This window comes from Acomys russatus, chromosome X (assembly GCF_903995435.1).
Source record: "Acomys russatus chromosome X, mAcoRus1.1, whole genome shotgun sequence".
Classification (NCBI taxonomy): Eukaryota; Metazoa; Chordata; class Mammalia; order Rodentia; family Muridae; genus Acomys; species Acomys russatus.
In genome coordinates this window covers 62,270,711-62,284,631 of record NC_067169.1, presented here as the reverse complement: position 1 = coordinate 62,284,631, position 13,921 = coordinate 62,270,711, and the positions used below count along the sequence as shown (strand labels likewise).

The following is a 13,921-nucleotide window of genomic DNA, read 5'->3' as shown; positions in this document are numbered from 1 at the left end:
TTTCCAGTGCCTAAACTTAGAGCCTCTCAGTACATTTTTGTCATTTTTATTCACTTAGATTATTTCCCTAAAGTCCTGTCTTTTGTCACATAAGTAGTTCCTCATACTAATTGTACATTTACTTGTTTTCCCTTACTGATTGAAAGAATTAATTTTGTAGGTGTTCTTTATTATTTGATATGTAGTTGTCAGTATCTTGGATTCCAGCAGCCACAAAGAAATTAATTTCATTTGTTTTTAGTAAAAGTTTTTTTAATCCGGGATTTGTATGAAAATTATATATTTAACAAAAATATGTTGCAAAATGTAATAAAAGTGACATTTTTATTAATGCATTTTTAATTTCATTTCATTTTATCTTGTTTAATATTTTTAGATATAAATGTTGACATTTTATATAGTTTAAATGCTAATGAATTGAGGTTATTGCCATCCACAACAATCCCTTGAGTTATTTAATGTCTTTCAGGATTTTACACCAATAAATACTGAATAAATATTCATCGTTTAAAGCTAACAAAACTATGCCATAAGTTCATTTAGGATAGTGAGGTGTTTTCCATATTTTGGTCTTAAGATCAGTAAATAGCACATGTCGAAACTGTAGTAATAAGGACCACTTGTGTCCTGTTTGAAGTCTTTAACAGGCCTGGCTGTATTGATACGGGGTGGTTTTAAATAGCTAGTAAATTTTATTTTAATTGATAAAAGTTTTTCTTTCTTTTCATAGCATATGAGGAAACTACCTTTTCTGAATATTTGAAAACTCAAAAATTAACTACCAACCTGCAATATTTTGTTCTGCATTCAATTGCAATGACATCAGAGACAACAGGCTGTACTGTAGATGGTCTCAAAGCTACGAAAAATTTTCTTCGGTGTCTTGGGCGGTATGGCAACACTCCATTTCTGTTTCCTTTATATGGCCAAGGAGAACTCCCACAGTGTTTTTGCAGGTAAGTTATGATTTATATCTTCTAAAAGAGTTGTATGGATAACAAGTGAGCTGAGTTGTGCATCCCTGCAGTCCTAGTCTGTGGGACATGAAGGGGAAGATTAGGAGTTTAAAGCCAGTCTTGGCTAAATAGCACGTTGGACAGGCTGAGTTATTGATGCTCCTATCTTAAAATAAATTCAATGAAAAAAATAAATAAATTCAATGAAGAGTTAGTATATGTAAACAGTTCCTTCTATTTTTATAGGTGATTTAACAATTATTGTTCCATCTAAATGGCATTTCAGTTTGGTCTGCTTTTGATCCTGATAAAATACCATAAATTATTTTTGGCCCTCAACATTGTGTTTCAACAGTGTTATTTTTTATGTATGTATGTGTGTGTATATATATATGTGTGTGTGTGTGTGTGTGTGTCATGTACATATATGTTATATATGCATGATATATGTATGATACACAAGTATATATGTACACACACATATATGCAAAATTTTTATTGTTAAGTAATAGTTGATTGTGAATGTACCATAACCTCCCTTTTTTCATTCATCTGTTGATGTTTTCTATTAACATCTTTTTGTGTGTCTTGGGGTTTCTGTTGCTATAATGAAACACCATAACCCAAGTAGCTTGGAGAGGAAATAGTTTATTCAGCTTATGCTTCTGCATTGCTGTTCATCACCAAAGGAAGTCAGGACAAGAACTCAAACCTGGCAGGAACCTGGAGGCAGGAGTCGGCACAGACGCGCTGGTATAGTGCTGCTTACTAGATTGTGCCCTATGGCTTGCTAAACCTGGTTTCTTATAGAACCCAGAACCAACAGCCCAGGGATAGCATCACCCACAACGGGCTGGACAGTCCCTTGTTCTAATTATTTCAAATTAAGAAAATGCCTTACAGCTGGATCTTATAGGGGCATTTTCTCAATTGAGGTTCGTTCTTTTCATATAACTCTATCTAGTGAAATGATTAAGTAGGGAGGATCTGAATTCATATCCTCAGAACCCACATAAAAAGCCAAGTGTATTCATGTGTGTGCCTGTAACACACGTGCTTCTTTGGGGTAAGATGTCTGAGGCTGAAGGATTATCTGTGGCTCTCTGCTACAAGCCTAGCTCCAGGTTTAGTGAGAAACCTTGTCTTCATTTTTCTATTGCAGTGAACAAACAGCATGGCCAAGGCAACTTATGGAAGGAAGGGTTTATTTGAGCTTACATTTCTAGAAAGATCAGAGTTTTGGTAGGGAGCCATAGTAGCAAGTGCCAGTTATGGTGGCAGGGCCAGGTATCTTATCTCACATATCATTTGCAAGCCGGAAGAAGAGTGAAATTGATGAGACTAAACACTCAAGCCCACCTGTCGTAATAATCTTTGCCAGCAAGGCCACACCTGCTAAACCTCCCCAGTGATTGAATTTATGAGGTCTATTCTCATTCAAACCACTTCGTCTTGTTTCAAGGGAATAAGGTGAAATGTGATAGAGCAGGAGACCCATGTATGCACAGACACACATACATATACTCACAGGACTTTCTTTAGGATGTATATCCAAGAACGAATTGTTTGTTTGTGTGGGTGGTTTGGTATTTTGAGACAGGGTTTCTCTGTGTAGCTTTGGCTAGTCTGGACTCGCTTTGTAGACCAGGCTGTCGTTGAACCTAAGTGCTGTTATTACAGGCATACACCACCATGAACCCAGCTACTTAAGAATATTTTTTATATATAATTTGATATTTATGACTATTTTGTCTGCATCTATATATGGGCATGACGTGTGTACCTGGTCTTTGGAGGCCATAAGAGAGTGTAGGATTCCCTGGAACTGGCATTATGGGTGGTTGGGCAACAGCTGCTATGTAGGAGCTGAGAATCAAATATGGGTCCTCTGGAATAGTAGCCAGCCAGTGCTCTTAACCAATGAGTCATCTCTGCAGCCAGGAGTAAATTATTTTTTTTAACCATACAATATGTGTTTTACATTCCTTTTGATAATTGTATTAGTTACACCCCAAGAACAGTGTGTTGGAATTTCTGTTAGTTTTATATAGTTACCAACATTTAAAGAATTTTCTTAGTCCTTACCCACCAAAATTTCATTACACTGTATCTTAATTTTGAGTCATCCTGATTTCCTGTGAGATTAAGCCTCTCCTGTGTTTATTGACTATTCATGGTTTCTACTCTGAGGAGTAATTGTTCATCTTCTTGTCCATTTGTCTTTTCACTTGTGGCTCTTTCTGTCTTTTGTTCATTCGTTCATTCTTTTATTTGTTTGCTTGTTTGTTTCTGGTTTTTTTTCTTTTTTGTTTTGTTTGTTTTGTTTTATTAATATATTTTATTATTTCATTCATATTACATCTCAATTGTTACCCCATCCCTTGTATCCTCCCATTCCTCCGTCCCTCCCATTTTCCCCCTACTCCCCTCCCCTATGACTGTGACTGAGGGGGACCTCTTCCCCCTGTATATGCTCATAGGGCATCAAGTCTTTTCTTGGTAACCTGCTATCCTTCCTCTGAGTGCCACCAGGCCTCCCCATCCAGGGGACGTGATCAAATATGGGGCACCAGAGTTGGTGTGAAAGTCAGACCCCACTCTCCCCTCAACTGTGAAGAACGTCCTGTCCATTGGCTAGCTCTGGGTAGCAGTTTAAAGTTTACATTTCTGGTTTTTTTCAAGACAAGGTTTCTCTGTTTAACAGCTCTGGCTGTCCTGGAACTCAATTTGTAGACCAGGACCAAAACAAAACAAAAAAAACCCAAACAAACAAACAAACAAAAAAACAGGCTTAGCTGGCCTTGAACTCACAGAGATCCACCTGCTTCTACCTTCCCAAGTGCTGAGATTACAGGTGTGCACCACCATGAACAGTTTGTGATTTTTCTTTTGGGAGAGAATTTAGCTCTTTTATATTCTTCCTTGTCTTCCCTAATTCTTAGGGTGAAATCTAAAATTTGAACGATGGAATGGTTAGTGGTACTGACCCATCTTCAAAATCAGATCTACTAAACCTGAAAGTCTAAATATTGGCAGCCTGCATTTGACTTGAAACTGTACCTATAGCATTGATAATTAACACATTTTTAAAGTATAGCTTGGCACATAAAATTATGTAAGAAGAGATCACCTTTTACTGCAACACCAATTTCTTGAAGAGACAAATTTATCTTTTGGTGCTTGATACCACTCAGAATTTTAATTGGACATGTGCAACACTTGAATTTATTAAACATAACTTGAGATAATTATGAAATCATTGCAGTAACATTGTATGGACCACATTTATCTTTGTGTTGCTTGTATTTCTTTCCACTGTGAATGGTACCATGAATTTCTGGATCTGAGTGTACAAAATTTTAATTTATATTAACTTTTCATAATGCTATAATTTTCAAAAGTCCATAATGTATATTTCTGATTATTTTATCATAGTAAATGATAAAATACTGCATTATTTATACATATTTTATGTATCAAAAGTCAATTATATTAATCTGTTTGTTTTTACGCATGAAAAATATCTCATTATGTAGCTCAGACTGGACTCAAATTCACCATTCTCCTGCTTCAGCCTCTGAAGTGCTGAGCTTATATAGGCATGTCCATCCATGCTCAATGTGTCTTTTTATCTACTAAAAACACTTAAATTATGAGACTATTTATGAGTTATTTCATATCTACGAAATATTTTGCATCTTACTAGTTTTTATGTATTACTTTTATTAGCAAGTCGAAGTTTTATATTCTATTAAAATTTCTTCATTGAATTACTAGTTTTTAATGGTGCATTTAAGAATAACTAATTGGGACAATTCTGCTCTCAATATTAAATTATCTTACATTATGAAGATAAAAATGTTTTTGGGGTACTGATGCTTTAAGCTTTTGTGATCTAGTATATCATCATTTTTAATAATTTCTTTGTATATGCTCAAAAATATTTATACAGGTGAAAGGTATAGAGTTCTCTAAAAATTGTTTTGGAGTCCAATGAATTAAACGTAATATATAATTTCCAAACTTTATTTTTATTCAATTTTATTCCTGTTGATCTACTAGTAGCAGAGATGTGTTTTGAAAATCACTATTACATTATTGGATTTGTCAAAATTTCCCTGTAATTTTATCAAAGCTTACTTTACGTTTATTGCGACATTATTAAAACCATAAAAACTCAACATTTCCTAATAACTCTAATATTTTAATTATCTGCTGATTTTTGCTATCTTCAATTTTTTTTCAAAATCTACTTTGTGTGATAGTTTAATAACTATTCCAAGTTTTGAGTCAGTATTACCTGCCACAATTTTCTGTGGCCTTTTACTTTTCAGTACTGTGGAGTATGCTGAGGACTCTATTAGGATACTCTTCTGTATGGTTAGTGCTTTTGCTGAGCTGGAGGGAGTCCTGTTAGCTGTACTCTGCTGCTTTCCTCCTTTAAGACTTTCCCTCCCTGACTTTTTGTATCTAAAGATAATTGTAGCATTGACTTTCTTTTACCTTTTTCTTGAGTTGAATTTAATTATGGAAATGGTTCTAGGTTGACAGTTCTTTTCATTGTTTTTAATGTATATTATGGTATTTATTATCTCATTTTGCTCTTGAAATTTGAGGTCAACCTAATTTGTGGTTTCTGTATAAGTTGTATCTCTTTTCTTTGACATGCTTTTTAAGATAGTGTTTTTGATGTCCTATATTTTTACTACACTATATCGTTCAATATAAAAGATTTAGTGTGTGTGTGTGTGTGTGTGTGTGTGTGTGTGTGTGTGTGTGTGTGTGCATGTGCGCGCGCGTGCACGTGCATGCATGTATGTGTGTTTGCAGGATCCCCCCAGAGGCTGGAAGAAGGCATTTGACATTCTTACTCAATTTACTCAAATATTTAACTTTTGTATGGTTGATTAATGCCATGTTTTAATTCCGGCAGTTCATATTACTGTTTTATTTCTTATTGCAGTGGTTTCTTTGATCTAAGCACTCAGAATTTTAGATACCTTAAGTTTCTGGGTTTACTTAATTTTATCAACAGGCCATTACAAACTTGAAGTGTTGCTATTTCCTCATCTGGAGCCTCCACTTAGGTATGGAACCCAGTATATAGCTCCATCATGGTGATACTAACCCAAAGCTTTTGAACACATGACTTTTGTTGAAATGTTTAATACTTGAAGCTTTTATTTCAGCCCTAGGTTTTTATTGTATACATTCATCTATTTGATAAAGAAACTCTGGGTGAAGTGCTGAGAATGTTATGGAAGAATGGAGGGATGAAAGGACCCAGAAAGTTCAGGAGCCCCAGAAGGAGACCATCAAGGCTGGTGGATCTGGACCCAGGGGGGCCTGTAATAACTGTTGCATGCAGTGAACCTAGACCCCCTGTTCAGATCTAGCCAAGGGACAGCTCATTCTCCATGGTTGTCAGGGGGACTGGGCACTGCCTCTGACATGAACTATGGTTCCTTAGATTTGATCACTTCCCCTTGTTGGGGAAGCCTGGTGGCACACTGTGGAAGGGGAATCAGGCTATCTGGATGAGACCTGATAGGCTGTCATCGTATGGTGGGGGAGGAGATTCCCTTTTGTCATAGAGCTAGGGGAGGGGAATAAGGTGAAAGAGGGAAGGGGGAGTAATGGAAAGATAGAAGTGAGGGAATAACAATCACAATTAGGGTGTAGTCTGAATAAATTTTAATAAATTAAAATCTAAAGAACAATTTTAAAAAATAGTAAAATAAAATAAAGTAAAATAAATGAAGAAGCCCTCCTAACCCTCCAGAGGGCAGCCCCACACAGGATGTTTTGAAGGATAAACTCAGTCATTTGGGAATACAGAGATGCACTCAGCCCTTTGCTCAGGTCAACATGTAGCTGATCACATAGAGCCTCCTGCCCTGGAGGGATTTGGGTAAAATGAGATTATGGCAGCAATAAGTTGTCTATATTGGTATTTAAATAATCAAGTATTATAGCTGAGAGTCTCCTGTATGATATTCTGTTTCCGTAAGACACAGAAACATGCAGAAATTTATCACGTAAACTGGCCACAGATTATTGATTACATAACTATAATTTGTGTCTTGGGGTTCGAGGTAATAGAATTATGTATTCATTTTAAAAAAGAATGGAAGTGACTAGTTGTTGAATATTATGGCTCTCTTTCTTCCTCTTGAATAGAGGACAAGGTAGAGATAAGTGGCAGAATGTTAGATCCTTAGGACCGTTTATCTTATCAATTGAAATTAAATAGGGACTTGAGATCCTCTTGAGTTTGCCTGTTGAGCATTTCCTACTCTCATGAGCTACCCAGATTATATATTTAGGAATAGATATGAACATATATATGTATATATATGCATGCAATAACAGTTAGTGAAAAATGAGGTCATGAGTTTGAAGGACAGTGTAGATGAGTGTATGGGAGAGTTTAGAGGGAGGAAATGGAAGGGGGAAAACATAAATTATCATCTCAAAAATTAAAAAAAATTAATGGTTAAAAAAGAAATTAGGTAGAGAGTTTTATAGTTTTCTTAGTTACTCTGTATTCCTGTATAATTGCTGGAGTTTTTTTCCCCTAGAAGCTACACCATATTGCCACATTCCTACCAAACTACGAAAAGAACAGGGATAGAATGAAATGTTCCTTGTGACATGATCTGCAACACACTGACTTCCTTATTACTTTATACACATGGCAGGCAGCAACTTAGCATCAATCATGTCACACCATTCCAGTCTTGAACCATGATGAGTTTGAGGCTAGCCTGAGCTACATAGTGAAACCATATCTAAAAATAATCATAAAAACAGCTGTAGTCTTTTCCTGAAAATTTGAAGTCTTTAATATACCCAACTCTGAAATTTGTAAGGGCTGATGCGAAGCCACAAATGGAGAATTCTACATGTGACCTCTGGTAGGTCATTGTCTTAACACTCATGCAGGAAACATATTGTATAACATACCTTCAGTTGTTTGGTTTAGTAGGTGTGTGTTAAAACACAAATGAATTTAACGTTATGATTTGGATCTCATTATTAAGATACCTTGTTACCTTTGTTTTTTGTTTTTTGTTTTTTTTTATATTTTATTAATTTATTCATATTACCTCTCAATGGTTATCCCATCCCTTGTATCCTCCCATTCCTACCTCCCTCCCATTTTCCCCTTACTCCCCTCCCCTATGACTGTGACTGAGGGGGACTTCCTTCCCCTGTATATGCTCATAGGGTATCAAGCTTGTTACTTTTGTATAGCGCAAATTTTCCAAATTATAAAAATACTTCAGAATGAGAGATATATGTATTATATCCTTGACAAATAGAACATTTTACCCTACGTTGGTGATTAATCTTTTTAAGGCTAAAATGTTATCATAACTTTCTTTTTTTTTATTATTCTTTACTGAGACTATCGACTCAACATTGTATGGTTCAGCTTTGATATATGTTATATAAGTTATACTCAATCTCCAACTGTAATATTTTTTCAAGGAATGGTATACAATAAAATGTATGTATACTAGAAACAACAAACAACCCTTTACCTGTAATGCTTGAATTATTGCATTAAACTTTTAACTAGTCCTTTGATAATTAACACAATTCTGAGTTCTTAGTGTATTTTATATACATGGGATTGTGTGAATTACAGTAATAATGTATTTACTTGGCTTATGGATACTGTGTTCCAAGTTTTTAATGGATTTACTGCATAATATACTATAATTTCATGTGAATATTGATCTGTTTATAACCTAAACTACTAACACTACCACTGTCTATACATCATAGCCTACACATTTTATCACTAGGTTATCAGAATAAGGTGTCACCTGTTCTGTGATTTCTAACCACCATTCTGTATTCTGTTTTAATATAAGCCTCTTAAGCATTTCTCACACCCAGTTACAGCGTGTTCTCATCAAGGCTACTGTTATAAATGGTAGGCATGCATATTTATGTGAAGGATTCAAAGACATTTGTAAGTCATATCCTTGCTTCTTAAATGAATTCTGTGTAAGCAGTATAACATTTTAACTACTAGAGATAACTTCCATGAATAAATGCCGTTTGAGGCTTTTATCATTTTAAATAGGTAGATTTTTTAGCAATGAAAATGAAGCTTATTTATTGTGCTACCTAGTAGACATTAATATGTCAGAGCATATAATTGGGACCATATTAGAAGGAAAGTAACTGAAACCTATGTATTGTTTTACTCTTGCAAGCCATACAATTTTCTTTACTATGTATTAGTATTTTTTTCTGTCATATTAAACAGAATGTTTGTGCAGTGTATAGATGTTTAAACACAGTTTATTTTCCAAACAGAAGTTCTTTTTCTGTTCCTGCCTTCAGGAATTTATTACTACCATCTCTGTAGCTGGTGACATAATAAATTTTAGAACTTCTTCCTAGCTCAGAATGGATTTTATATACTGTGTCTTGTTTTTATAATCTGAGAAATGGAGCCATACAGTGGAAACAAACAAATTTTAATTTTTAAAATTTCATCTATTCATTAATTTATTTATTGTACATATATGTACAAGTCCCACAAAATGCCAGGTACATGACAAGGAACAATTTGTACAATTTTAACACTTTCCTCCCCTATGTAGTTTTAAGGATCAAATTGATGTGCTACTTGCTTGCCCGCCAGTGATTTACCTGTTGAGCCCTCTAACCAGCAATAAGCAAACAGGTTTCACATTCTTCAGAAGTAGCCTGGGACTGCCCAGAGAGTTTTGTTTGAGGGGGGAAATGGAAATAAGACGTGCTTATTTAACTGTTAGTTTACCCAGTAATTTAGTCTTTTGTGCTTTACTGGCCTATATTTGATTTCATTTTATTTTTCCCATGTGAAAAACTATTTAAAGATAGACAATGGGAATGTTTCAGTTTTAGGATATAGACATAAACATATGCATGTGTATGTGTGTTTATAACCATATACACTCAAATTATCACCTGCAAACATTATTTGCTGAGTGTTCAGACTCAACATTTTGGTGAATGTTATATGTGAAAAATCAAAAATTGAAATATAATATTTAATGAAAATCCCCTGTTATTACAGGGAAATTATAGACCTGAAGCTGAACCCTGAATTAATGATTTTTAAAGCATAGCAGATGCACAAAATATGTGAATGGATGTATGCATCTTTAACAACTTTACTCAAGATTATTGGCACAACAATAGTGGAAAGGAAAAGGGAATCTTCCATTGAATTGGTGATTTCAGAACTCAACCCCAAATGGGGTTCACAAATCTGCTTTGATTTGATAGTAACCACTTGTTTGGCATCTTAATATAGACTGTGAGATATTTGGTGTTCCTGTATCTTCCTTGTCTTTAAAAGTCTTCTTCAGTCTAGAGTTCAGCATTAGAAGAAGAGCAGTAGATCACTACATTTGCTTAAAGTTTCTGGTTTCTTTTGGACAAATCATAGTAGAAAACACTTTTTGAGCTAAAGTAATCTACTTATTTCATTCTCTAATAACTAGGACTTTTTTTTCCTCTAGAGAATATTCAGAATCATAAAGGACATTTGTTAATTTGGATGAATCAATATGAAAATCAGGGGGAAGTCTTAAATGAGGAGAGATTAAGTTTCTGAGAAACTGAATGTGTGTGTGTGTGTGTGTGTGTGTGTGTGTGTGTGTGTAAGAGAGAGAGAGAGAGAGAGAGAGAGAGAGAGAGAGAGAGAGAGAGAGAGAGAGAATGAAATAAGGGTTTTTGATATCTTCCTCATTGTTATTGCCAATGACAAATAAGCCTTAGATTGTTCCCTTTAAAAAATTTGTATTCATCTCTTTTCATATGAAAAAAATAAAATAAAACTATAATTCTGGGAAAAATGGATCTGGGGGAATGGTCATATAAATTGTTTTTAATCGGTTGTCTAATTTTACAAGTGAGGAGAAATAGGCTCTGAGGCTAGAATACAGATTTCCTAATACACATTCTTTGTGTCTCATTGAGTATACAATAGTTAAAATAACTTTTTCTTAAAAAAAAGAAAAAGTATACCAGAGCTTCTCAATCTGCAGTATATTAATCCTCAGAATTTGTATATATGAAATATCGTACATGTGCTTTGTTTTATTATAAAAAGAGCCCATAGTTTCCTTGCATTTTCACAGGCAGCTATGCCATAAAGAATTGAGCTACTGCTATGAATTTTCATCAATTAATATTTGTTAAGAGATCATGAAATCAAGAAGTCCCAAGGAGAGAATTATAAGAGGGATTTATTTAGATATATGGTGTGGGTTAGGACATAGGAAACTTGGAATATGATGCTACTGGGACTGTAATTTGTATGTATTTTTTCCAGGCTACTAATGCCCTGATCACATTGGTCAGAAATAATTATAGTGACTTAGGAGACAGAGACTCATGAGATCGAATATGGTCCAGGATTTTTTTGGTATGCATATTTGAACAGGTATTCAGTATCTTACTGTTTCTCGTGTTTGTGAGGACCATAATGGTGTCTATATCACGGTTGTGAAAATTAAAATGGCTAATGTCTATAAAGTTCTTCTACTATATACTTATGTATTGTGGAAATATTAGCTGCTGTTACTTACTATGTTGTTATTGTTACTATGATTAATTAATGATTTCTACTACTGCTTTTATAGAATGACACCAGAGCGAATATGAGGCAGAGTTGGAAAGTTAGATTTAGCTGTATAAATTATCAGTAAAGACTCTTCCCACAAAAGGTTAAACAGCAAGTATTTTGAGTTTTGTAGGCTATATGGACTCCTTTAAAAACTTGATTATAAAATTGCATAGGCATTCCTCAATTATGCCTGATATATTATCAGCCACTCAATAAATATAAACAAGTAAAAGTTAGGCTGATTTTATATATACTCATGGAAACTGTAGGTGAATGAAATATTACAGTAGTGTTCTCAAGCATTTAGAACTTAATACACAATTTATTGACCTCATCCCCAGAGTTTTAAAGTTGTAGAAATGGAGTAGGGCATGGTGATTTGCATTTCTGTCTACTTCCCAGGTGTTGCTGTTGATGCTGACCCAGGTAATATTTTTGTAATAGAAACCATCAGTGGAATTGCTCTCCGGTTTCCAGTTAATTAACAAGAAAATGATTAGATTAAGGAAAATTAAAATGAATGAAAAAAATCAGCAGTGGTGGCACACACCTTCAATCCCAGCACTCTTAATCCCAGCACTGAGGAGGCAGAGGTAGGCTGATCTCTTAGTTCAAGGCTAGCCTGGTCTACAGAGTGAGTTCTAGGACAGCGAGGGCTACATAAAGAAATTCTGTATCAAAAAATAAACAAAAAAAAGAGCAAAACTTGTAAAAAAACCTTTGTTGTAGATTTGACTTCATAACTGTCCATTTAATTAAATAATTGATATTTCGAGCATTCTGTATGTAATAAAAAAAGAAAATCATATAACGTATCAATACAAGAAGTATATAATTTAGTTGAAAAATGTACCCACGAACCAATTTGAGATTAAGTGTACTTAATTGTGTTCTAAAATGTGCAATGTAGATATGAAAGTCATCGGTACTCGGCACTGATCTGTAGGAACCTAAGATCTGACGGTGCACTTAATGTCAGTTGGCTGCATCCTGAAGAAGTTCAGATAGTTGCTAGTTGTCCATTTTAAGAAAAGAAACCAAAATATAGAGTACCCTGAGAGACTCATCGCTTATCTCATCCTGCTTGCAGTTTACTGTGGAGAATAAGTGTAAGATACATAATTTTAAAGTCTCTTATAGGATGTTTTTTTCAGTTCACAGTTACAGACATTGATGTCAGTATGATTCCTTTCTCTTTGGAGAATTGCTGTCTTTTGTAATGCAGAAGATTTAGCAGTATCATTGAGCTCTACCCATTAAACACAACTAACTTTCTTCACTAACTTGCAGCAGACAAAATCCATTTAAAAAAAAAACTTGAGATATTTTTTGGGTCTCCCATTTAGGCAAATCTATGCAATTTAGTATGTACTCAATTTTGTGAGCAGCACAATAACACAGCAAAATGATCACTATGACCAATGAGCACCTACACTACTTAAATGTTCAAAGTGATACTAAAAGTTTCTGTCCATCATTTTGTATTCTGTAATCTGGAGCAATGTAAAGTTTCTTTAAGGAATAGAGTAGTCTAACGTACCTTGGCATTTAAATCAATAGAACAGTTTAAATAAGACATTTGTCAAAGTTCTCTTCTTTACATGTAGGAAAGTATAAATATATATTAAAAGTGAATTATGGGGCAATACAAGATCTTCATATTTAGGGAGAAAGTGAAAAGCCTGAGGGTATAAAAGGAACATAAACCTATAATTTCTTAAAGAAGTACAAGCCCCGGTCTCTATCCTTGAATTCCATTCCTGTTATAGACTACTAAGTTAATGGTATATTCCCACCTGGCCTATGCTTATATGGACACCAATGTATAAATGTATGTATAAATGCATATACTTTAAAATTTTCAATTTCAAAATAACCTAGTATATGGATGTACATACCATAATTTAATAATTACCCTATGTTGGTACCAACATATAAAACCAAACATGAGCTTTACTGTGTAAAAAACATAATTTCATATGCAAAAATGTTAAAAAGAAAAACAGAACTATTACTTAAAAATTAAAAGGCTCTGGTTGTAACTACATGGTAGTTCTTATACGTGATTTTAGGTTCCATTGCCAGCACCACAAAAAAAATAAACAAGAAAGGAAATAATTAAATTGTATTACTTTTTGATTTTTATGGCATGGGTTTTGCTGTGTAGCTCAGACTTGTCTTAAGCTCACTACATAGCCAAAGCTGACCTCAAACTCAATGCTTCTTCACTCAAAGTCTCTCAAGGGCTAGGAATGTAATCATGCAGTATGATGCCTGGCTTCTGTTACCTATTAGCAATACCACATTGAACATTTTGCAATATTTT

General features: G+C 34.4%; 1 protein-coding gene across 1 annotated transcript in view; it reads left to right on the top strand.

The window, feature by feature from the left end:
* The window catches only part of Chm (CHM Rab escort protein), a 159,960-nt gene that overhangs the window by 80,660 nt on the left and 65,379 nt on the right, over window positions 1–13,921 (top strand). The window contains exon 8 of the mRNA XM_051142168.1: window positions 731–956. Within this exon, the coding sequence (XP_050998125.1) occupies window positions 731–956 (226 nt within the window). The remainder of the gene's footprint in view (window positions 1–730; window positions 957–13,921) is intronic.